This window comes from Rutilus rutilus, assembly GCF_951802725.1.
Source record: "Rutilus rutilus genome assembly, chromosome: 22".
Taxonomy (NCBI): domain Eukaryota; kingdom Metazoa; phylum Chordata; class Actinopteri; order Cypriniformes; family Leuciscidae; genus Rutilus; species Rutilus rutilus.
This window is the reverse complement of record NC_140227.1, coordinates 6204908-6216031: the sequence shown is the minus strand read 5'-3', so window position 1 is coordinate 6216031 and position 11124 is coordinate 6204908. Positions and strand designations below refer to the sequence as shown.

At 37.6% G+C, this 11124-nt stretch overlaps 1 protein-coding gene across 1 annotated transcript; it reads left to right on the top strand.

The window, feature by feature from the left end:
- The first annotated feature begins 2945 nt into the window (after positions 1-2945).
- LOC311282374 (retinol dehydrogenase 10-like) lies at positions 2946-10464 on the top strand. Its single transcript, XM_084396093.1, has 5 exons — positions 2946-3470; positions 8407-8505; positions 8619-8767; positions 9580-9711; positions 9840-10464. Exons 1-5 carry the CDS (start codon positions 3021-3023, stop codon positions 9961-9963), a joined length of 954 nt encoding a protein of 317 aa, XP_084252219.1. The 5' UTR covers positions 2946-3020; the 3' UTR covers positions 9964-10464.
- Positions 10465-11124: the final 660 nt, after the last annotated feature.

Here is an 11124-nt window from a genome sequence, read left to right as displayed (position 1 = left end):
CCTCATAAACCAGCTATGACCAGGCTGGGAGACCAGCCAAAACCAGCCTGACCATCTTAGGCTGGTTTAAGATGGATTTTTCAGCAGGGGTGTGCATTATTTTTCTAATAATTCAACGGCCTGTCGTCAATTATTCCTTACGTGGACATCAGACGCCCCAAACACAGCCATGAACACTCGTTCTGACTGAGGATCTGTTCACTGTTGGTGTCAATCACTCTCGCCTTCAGATCAAGTTTCACACATTTAGAATGGCAACATGAGAATGTTTTTATTTTTCGTTTGTATTTTTCTGTGTTTAGTAATTCTGACTTTTGCCATCTCCTGTTTGGTATCAGCTTGACTAGTTATTTGTATAAAAGAAAGCTCTAAACAAATGTGATATTTATTTAATTTCTCACAGTGTTAGTGTGTTACACTGTACATGTTGCGGAATATATAAAATTATATTCTGAAATGTTTTTCATGTGCACTTTGGTGTGCACAATAGTTCTGAATTATATGGACTCATTATATCATTTGGTTATTGTTTTGGATATTTCCTTAACTGTTTTTCTTAAACTTTTTCTTTAACTTCAACTGTTTTGCATTAAAACACACTGGGATGTTTGCTGAAACTGTTTCCACCACCCATCGTGCTTACAACCACTATGTTCCTTCTGGCAGTCAGCTTACAGCTGGGTCAGGGGCTTCTGTCATCGTCTGGCACAGTGCCTTTCCCATACATATGAATTTACTCTATAGTCCAATGACTATAGAGATTCAGTTTTCCGGGCAGCTTATTGATCTCCAGACTGCATAAATGTCCCTGTGCTCTTTCATAAGGTCCCCAAGAAACAAAGATATTTTCCCTGTTACTGTTATACTTATGTACATACTTATATTACTGATATTATAAATAGATATTAAAATGTAGCACAACAAATTTAGACTGCAGGGAATTAACATACAGTGAGGAAAATAAGTATTTGAACACCCTGCTATTTTGCAAGTTCTCCCACTTGGAAATCATGGAGGGGTCTGAAATTGTCATCGTAGATGCATGTCCACTGTGAGAGACATAATCAAAAAAAAAAAAAAAATCCAGAAATCACAATGTATGATTTTTTAACTATTTATTTGTATGATACAGCTGCAAATAAGTATTTGAACACCTGAGAAAATCAATGTTAATATTTGGTACAGTAGCCTTTGTTTGCAATTACAGAGGTCAAACGTTTCCTGTAGTTTTTCACCAGGTTTGCACACACTGCAGGAGGGATTTTGGCCCACTCCTCCACACAGATCTTCTCTAGTAGATAAGTCAGGTTTCTGGGCTGTCGCTGAGAAACACGGAGTTTGAGCTCCCTCCAAAGATTCTCTATTGGGTTTAGGTCTGGAGACTGGCTAGGCCACGCCAGAACCTTGATATGCTTCTTACAGAGCCACTCCTTGGTTATCCTGGCTGTGTGCTTCGGGTCATTGTCATGTTGGAAGACCCAGCCTCGACCCATCTTCAATGCTCTAACTGAGGGAAGGAGGTTGTTCCCCAAAATCTCGCAATACATGGCCCCGGTCATCCTCTCCTTAATACAGTGCAGTCGCCCTGTCCCATGTGCAGAAAAACACCCCCAAAGCATGATGCTACCACCCCCATGCTTCACAGTAGGGATGGTGTTCTTGGGATGGTACTCATCATTCTTCTTCCTCCAAACACGTTTAGTGGAATTATGACCAAAAAGTTCTATTTTGGTCTCATCTGACCACATGACTTTCTCCCATGACTCCTCTGGATCATCCAAATGGTCATTGGCAAACTTAAGACGGACCTTGACGTGTGCTGGTTTAAGCAGGGGAACCTTCCGTGCCATGCATGATTTCAAACCATGACGTCTTAGTGTATTACCAACAGTAACCTTGGAAACGGTGGTCCCAGCTCTTTTCAGGTCATTGACCAGCTCCTCCCGTGTAGTTCTGGGCTGATTTCTCACCTTTCTTAGGATCATTGAGACCCCACGAGGTGAGATCTTGCATGGAGCCCCAGTCCGAGGGAGATTGACAGTCATGTTTAGCTTCTTCCATTTTCTAATGATTGCTCCAACAGTGGACCTTTTTTCACCAAGCTGCTTGGCAATTTCCCCGTAGCCCTTTCCAGCCTTGTGGAGGTGTACAATTTTGTCTCTAGTGTCTTTGGACAGCTCTTTGGTCTTGGCCATGTTAGTAGTTGGATTCTTACTGATTGTATGGGGTGGACAGGTGTCTTTATGCAGCTAACGACCTCAAACAGGTGCATCTAATTTAGGATAATAAATGGAGTGGAGGTGGACGTTTTAAAGGCAGACTAACAGGTCTTTGAGGGTCAGAATTCTAGCTGATAGACAGGTGTTCAAATACTTATTTGCAGCTGTATCATACAAATAAATAGTTAAAAAATCATATATTGTGATTTCTGGATTTTTTTTTTTTTTAGATTATGTCTCTCGCAGTGGACATGCACCTACGATGACAATTTCAGACCCCTCCATGATTTCCAAGTGGGAGAACTTGCAAAATAGCAGGGTGTTCAAATACTTATTTTCCTCACTGTATATGAATAAAAATAGTAAAGACCTGAAAGAAAGAAAGAAAGAAAGAAAGAAAGAAAGAAAGAAAGAAAGAAAGAAAGAAAGAAAGAAAGAAAGAAAGAAAGAAAGAAAGAAAAGGATCTTGATATTTACATAAATCTGGAAAGCTTTAGAATTTTAAGTTTTCACAACGAAAGTGTTTCAATTCTATTCTGAATTTTCTGAGTCAGATGGGTAAAGGTGAGGTTGAGAAAATGATGGGCTGATTTAATTAATCAAACAAATAAGCAATGTCTCTTTATATGAATAACAAAGAGCAGAGCAGGATCTCAATTGGTGGTGCTCTTAAATCCAGTAGTTAATCCAGCAGAGATTATATAAACCACAGGCACAAGTCACATAGCCTACAGGATCTGCTCAACAGGAGCTTGGAGAAGTAGTGTTCATTTGAATGTCATTGTTTTAATAAAAGGAAACATGATAGTGATAATAGATCTAGTGTTGATGCTCTTGAACCTGACATACACCATCCTCCATGCGGTGGTTCGCACTGTTCTCCGTCCGCGTCTGAAGTCAGTGTCCGGGGAGGTGTGTCTGATCACGGGCGCTGGCGGAGGCCTCGGGCGGCTCTTCGCGCTGGAGTTCGCCAGAGAAGAGGCCGAGCTGGTGCTGTGGGACTGCAACACTGAAGCCAACGAGCACACGGCCAGGCTAGTGAGGGAACTTGGCCGCAAAGCGCACGCGTACACAGTGGATCTGTCCAAGCGCGAGAGCATCTATCAGACCGCTGACCGCGTGCGGGAGGAGGTGGGCGACGTCAACATATTGGTCAACAACGCTGGGGTCGTTGCGGGGCGGCGGCTGCTGGAGTGCCCGGATGAACTGCTGGAGAGGACCCTTCTGGTCAACTGCCACGCGCTGTTCTGGGTAAGACCTTCTAAATCAGGGGTGCTCAAATAGTACCACGGTAGTGCTATGTATTTTGGACATGACACCACTATAATATTCATTAAGTGCCTATTTGTGGTACTTTGATAGGACTGAAAACAAATTACCATAGTATTTGTAATGTAAACGTTGTACTGTCCAAAACCATATCATATATATATTTTTGCAAGTGTTGTTTTTAGATATGAACCATTGTATTAGAATGTAATTCCTTTCTGTAGCTATAACATGGTAGGGCTATATTAATATGGTAATTATTCTGTAGCAGGGTATAAAACAAAGTATTATAATTTCTATAGTAATAGAGATTTTACATTCTAAAAACAAATGTCATGTTATTATGCAATTATGTTCACAAACTACAATTAAGTTAGAAATGCAATTTGTAGCAGCATAAACACATTTTTCATTTGATTACTCAGTTAAGTTGTTTCAACTACTTTAAACATAATTAAAGGGATAGTTCGCCCAAAAATAAAAATTCTGTCATCATTTACTCACCCTCATTTTGTTCAAAAATTTGGAACACAAATGAAGATCTTTTTAATAAAATCGGTGCGATTTCTGTTCCTCCATTGATAGCTACACAGCTACCACTTTGACGCTTCATAAAAAGTTAAGAGATCGTAAAACTAATCCATAAGAATTTAGGTTTAATAATAATAATCCGTTACATTTATATATCGTTTTTCTGTGCACTCAAAGCACTTTACATGGAAGGGGCACATTTGGCCAGGATGCCTGTTCTTTTTTCAAAGGATATCCTGTGATTTTTAATGACCACAGAGAATCAGGACCTCGGTTTAACCAAAGGAGTCCACATTTTCTGAAGAGATTCAGGTCACTTTATAAGATGAACAGATTTAATTTAGGCTTTTATTAACATACATTGATCAGCGAACCTAAACAGAAAACCGAACTTGCTTGACGCTCAAGAATGAACCTCATTGGTTCTTGCTGAAGCTCAAATGTGCTGCGTAACACGAGAATTAACCTGATTGGTTCTTGCAGAAGCTCAAACGTGCTGTGTAACACGAGAATGAACCTCATTGGTTCTTGCAGAAGCTCAAATGTGCTTCATAACACAAGAATGAACCTCATTGGTTCTTGCAGAAGCTCAAACGTGCTGCGTAACATTAAAATGAACCTCATTGTTCTTGCATGTCAAGCAAGATAAATTGTTTATCAAAATTTGGATTAAACCGCTCAATTCATATGGATTAGTTTTACAATCTCTTTATGAACTTTTTGAAGCTTCATATTTTCATTTGTGGGTGAACTAACTCTAATGGGATTCATTAATCTGATCTATTTCAGTTCAAATTGCCAGCTAGCACACTCTAAATGTTACTCATATAGCACGGCCATTTAAAGAACAAGTCATATTACTTGTATGGCATTAGCACAATTATTTCTCATTTGATCAATGTAATGTTTATGAAGCCACCTACAACCTCTTCAGCACAGAAATGTCAACAGAAGCTCCTTTAAATGTCAAACATAACAGCACTGTTCTAAAAAACACATTTATTCAGCTTAGCAAAGCATGCTGGCAACTAGAAATCCACTGCCAAATTTTCAGTTATCAAGACAATTCCATTAAGTAAGTACAACATATTTACTTTTTTTTTTTTTTTTCAATTAACACAGGAAGTTTAAAATACAATATAAAGTTGATGTAATGACCAACATTATTATGTCAACATCAAAATAATATTTGGAACTTAAAAGGCTTAATTAAATCAGTATACTTTCTAGAATTGATTGAAGTTGTGGTAACAGGTCTCCTGAGTGTCTTTTTAGAGTGAACTATGGAACCACCAAAGTAAGGGCTGTCAGTAATTTTCAAGTAAACTTATACAGCGGGTTCAGGTGTGTTTGAGAACTCTCCAGGAAGATTGATGTCCCGGAGGATTGAGCGCCTCGTCTGAGTGACAGACTGCATTCATTGCCACCACATCTGATGGTGACTGTGCGCAATGTTTCCATACAGATATTGAATTGCAGTCTAAAGCTGGAGTGGAAAAGTGCAGTGACTGTAATCTGCTTGATTTAAAAGGTTAAAAAAAATGGCTTATTGTGCATATGACCATAAATCACATGTACAATGAGGAACAGGACATTATGAACCAGATTATCAAGTCACTAATCATGACAGCAGCTCAGAACTCTGCATAAGTGTTATTATATAAACGGTCAATCATACGAAACGATGCTTCCTGAGGCATTTGAACACACCTTTAACCCTATTTTTAGTTGCAAAACTCACCCCATGAGCATGAATTATACATCAAATGTGTAGCCTTTAGAGAAGTTTGTTATTATTAAGTTTTGAAGAAATGCAACTTACGAATTGTTCAGTGTAAGTATGTTCTATATACTTACACTGAAGGAGGGACCCAAGACCAGAATATCATAAAGACGGTGTGCGGTCACATAAAAGGTCAATTTGTGATCCATTGCGAAATTTGCGCTGCAGGACACGTTTTGACTTAATGTGAAATTACTGAATGTATCGCTTCCAAATGAAATGAAAATCCAGCAAACAACAGTATATGTGTGCAGCTTTAGAGGTGTAGTTTGGCACAATCTTTTATTTTATGTTACAACAAAAAATGTAACTAAACTGCTTCACTGCTTGTTAATATATATATATATATATATATATATATATATATATATAAAAAACAAAAAACAAACATTTGAGTGACCAACATAGAGACCTACAGAAAACAACATAAAACAGGAAGTGATATCAGAGGACCTTCATGACGTCAAGGTCAGTAAGTCGATTAAGATGTTTTAATTGGACCTAGAAGGCTAGATCATGTTGTAAAATGTGATTTGGTGAAACTATACTGTATAGTTCTTGTCATATTTTATTACCATTTTCTAAACTATAACGAATAAACTGTGATAATGTGAGAAATGTTGAAGGTGTCTGAATAAATTTTGGTTTGACTATGTATATATATATATATATATATATATATATATATATATATTACTTGATGTTTACATCACATGACACGACGCTGAAAACTGTTTCTCTAAATTTTTAAAACGATATTTCTTTCTTTTTTAAATTTTTATTGTGGACATCATTATGTGTAGTCATTGACCCAATAAAACTCAGGGTCTGGTGGCTCTACATTTTTTGAAGATCTTAAATGTCGAAGTGCACAGTAAGTCCCGCAGCTGTTATGTACGTCGCTGTTTTAACACCAGGCAGCATGCAGACCGTATTACCTCCAACAGCACCTTGAGAAACATTCAGCTCAAATCGTGTGAATAACTGTTAAAAAAAGAATTACCAGGGTCTCCAAGGGTCCTTAAAAAGTCTTACAATTCAGTTTGATCAAATTTAAAGTCACCATGAAATCAAAATAACTTCTCCTCCCTCTTGCAGCAACATCTCTTCTCTTCACTGATGATGTGTTTACTGGCTTGAGGGCGGGGCAACCTGTCACTCACATGAGATCCACCAATCGCAAAACACAACCATCAAATTAATTAATCATGGACATGCGTAATACACAATTGTAATGATGAAGTTGCAATTTAGTACATTTAAAATATTTGAACCTACTCACTAACAAACAACACACTGAAGTTAAAATTATAATCAAGCACTTTACTATGTTAGTCCACACATGAAAATAAGTGTACTTCTTTTAAGCACAACACAACATTATTAAAATGTACTTTAAAGTAAAACTTTTCAATCAACATTATCACATAGTGACCTTTAAATAGTTAGACTATCTGCAAGTGCAGTGTTTAAAAAAAAAGAAGTTTTTAAAGGGGTCATATAATGCCATTTTTGTACAAGCTAATATGATTCTTTAGGGTCTAAAGTTTGTAATATACTTTAATTAAAAATTCTCATTAGTATTGTAAGAAAACACTAATTTTACCTGGTCAAAAACAGCTCTGTTTTCAGCACGCCGCTTAAGTGCATGTGTCTTTAAATGATGAGCTTTGCTCACCCCGCCCCTCTGTTCTGTGTGTACACCGTTTGTAATAATAACACAATAACCATAACACGTTGTTCATTATAAACGTGGGATTATGAATTATATTGAGAACGTCGTACATAGAAAACATGTCGTAATGTACCCTGAGTGTAAACCTTAGCCGCATTCATCGTGAAGAGTGCAGCAAGCGATTTGCAAAGATTAATATAAAGATTAACATAAAGGTTAATAAAACGTTACACTCACTTCTTCTTCTGGAGGTGCAGCAGGAACACGAATAGTTGGTACCGATCCTTTTTTCAGGAGCAGCTTCTTAGCAAAACCAGCTTTATACTGTCCTCGTTTCTAAAGCAGTCTGGTGTGTGAAATGATTTGCGCAAACATGAAAGCATTGCTGTTGATCGTGGGGAATATTCCCTTTGAAAACAAAACTCAGCCACTGTGTCTTCAGCGGTTCAGATTTAGGAACATCAAAATGACTGCTGTGCACCTTATTACACCCAAGAACAGAACACCACAATCGCTTAGACGCCATTCTGCTCATAGACAGTGCTCCAGCGTATCAACAATGACCGCGCAGACTATGACAGCTCGCTCACGAGCGAGGGCGGGTCTGTGTTGAAACGCTGCTGTCAATCAACAATCGTGGGAGGGGCGTCCGACCGTGTGACGTCACTAGGTCGAACGGCTTGATTTGAGAGAGGGGAAAACATAAGGAGATAAAAAAAAAAAAAAAAACACCGGATGGATTTTTATCATTTTATGATGGTTGTGTACAGGCACTGCCACAACACATTTCAGTACAATCAACTTGTAAAAGTGCATGTACCATTATATGACCCCTTTAAGATTTGAATAAATCTACAAGTGCACATTCAATATAATTAAGTCCACTTCTTTTTCACAAGGCTAAACACACTGTTTTCTTGCTTTGACAGATGACAAAAGCCTTTCTGCCACAGATGAAAGCCCAGAACCACGGACATATTGTTACTGTTGCAAGCACTCTTGGTCTGTTCAGTACTGCTTGTGTAGAGGTAAGTTAAACAAATATACAGTTTGTAAAGGTTGTAAAACTGTTGTGTCTGCAACCCTTCAATGACATTGAAAGCTTTTTGACTGACTGCTCGTGTTCTCTTTCCTGTTTTAGGACTATTGTGCTAGTAAATTTGGAGCTGTAGGTTTCCATGAATCCCTGACTCATAGTTTGTTAACAGAGGAAGGTGTGGATGGGGTGAAAACCTCCCTGATCTGCCCGTACATCGTCAACACCGGCATGTTTGCTGGATGCCAAATCAGGTGAGAAACCGGGAAATAAATCACTAAAACTCAAAGAAAAACAATAAAAAAATGCCAAAGCACAACCAAAACAATGTTCTTCCACAAAATGCATGCAGTTTTGTTTTTAACCGCTAGAGGGCCAAAAGTTACATAGTTTACCTTTAAATGTACATGTACATATTTATTGTATCAAATGGTTAAGTACATTGTAGTTAAGGCCACCTAATACGGCCAACAGCAAATGGACATGGTGTTTGATGTCAAACCAGGTTTATTATAATTTATTAAAAGTAACTATTAACAACTTTGAAGCACTAAAATGACTTATCGGAAATAACTAAAACTAGTAATAGTAATTACTAGTAACAAAATAGTAATATTTAAAAAAGCAAAAACGACAAAAACAGCAAAATTACAAAATATTTAACTGAAATGAAAAAGAAAACTGGCGATATAAAAATAAAAGCTAATTCAAATTATTAGTTAACTTAAAACTATAAACACATAAATAGCACAACACCAAACCTAATGCAACGTGCCTTCACATCTGAATATGATGCGTTTTTGTCGTTTTGGGAGCCAGTGATCACCATATGCTTGCTTTGGAAATGAGCTGTACGAACAGTCTTCAAAAGATTTTTATATTCCACAGAAGAAGAAAAAATGGCTTTGGAAGTGGAACAACATGAGGATGAGTTCACAATGAATTTTTGATTTTTGATTGCTATACCTTTAAAACTATTCCTCTACAGCACAATGGATGTCTGTCCGTCTTGTTGCGCAACAGAAACAATCTTCTAATGTTCACGCTAGGGTGTCTTCATTCACAGGAAGGAACTCCAAGGCCTGATTCCACCCCTGGATCCTCTATACTGTGTTCAGGAGTCAATGAAGGCCATTCTGGCTGACCAGAAGATGGTCTGCATCCCCCGTGTAATGTACTTCGCATTCCTCTCACGGGCGTAAGCATCTCCACTGTCCTAAACACAGCCTGGCAAAGTCCAGTTTGCTTAGACTTGGATTAAGAGAGATAGCGTACACAAAACTCAAGCATTTGCATTAATCGTTCTATGTTGTGTCTTTTCTTTAGGTTGCTCCCCTGGGACGCTAACGTTGCAACATATCGTTTTATGGGAGGCGACAAGTGCATGTATTCCTTCATTAAGACCAAACACCACCAACAGGCTGTTAACGGTCACGCGAAATCCTCTTAGCTATCCTGTAATACTTCAGTTCCACACATCATCCACATTCCAAGGAGAAAAACCTACCCCAAAAAAATTTTTTTTAAGTATTTTGCGTGCTATAAAAAACAAACACACACACACAAAAAACATTTCAAATGTACTTCATGGGGAATATATTTTTTATTTTTCTGTACAAAAAACCAACACATTCTCCAAATCTCACGATTAACTAGTTGCTTATAAGCATGCATATTACCAGGATAATGGCTGTTTATTAATACTTATAAAGCACATATTAATGCCTTATTCTGCATGGCCAGATTCTACATCCCTTAATCCTACACAGTACCTAAACTTTACCTTACTAACTATTAATAATAAGCAGTAATTAGGAGTTTGAGACAAAAGCCATAGTTCATAGTGAGATTTGGACCCTAAACTAAAGTGACCCAAAAAACAAATCATTGTTTTGTAACATTATAATGAATCTGTTCATACAACAAACTAACTGATCAAGAGACCTCTTTCAAAACAGATGCATCTCAGCAATTTATTATATAATTTTATATGACACCATTGTTGCAACTTGATGTAACAATACATGTTCAAAGTTTCAAAATAATTGGAATTTACTAAAACGTCTTAAAATAGGCACTTATTCCAGTATGAGGACGATTCATGACAACAGCACCAACAGGGCAGGATATTAAATCTGTGAGCGACTAGTGTTGGCCACACGTGTTATAGTGGAATAACACATAAGTATGAGGAAAATTAATTAACATGTATTTACTATAGGGTTTAAAGGTAGAACTTGGTTTAGGGTTAGTTGCTTGTAAATATGCATAATCTACTGTTATTACTATAATCTACTGTTATTACTATAGTGCATGTTGTATAAGGCCTGTGAAAAGATTGCATGTGATGTGGCGTGAGTTAAAGTATGTAATCCATGCCCTAAATCATCAATGGGCTAAAGAATATTGCTTTTATGAAGCAGAAGTTCACATAAACCAGTGGTAAATTTAGCATGTTACACAAACTCATTTTGTTAACTGAAATCTCGACTTTGCATTATGGAAAATCAATACATGCGTCTTTCCTGGAATGCAGTGATCTGTGAAGTGCGGTAGATCAGCTTTAGCGTGTGATGTAATGAACAGCTGAGCACAATACAGTGATTGTGGT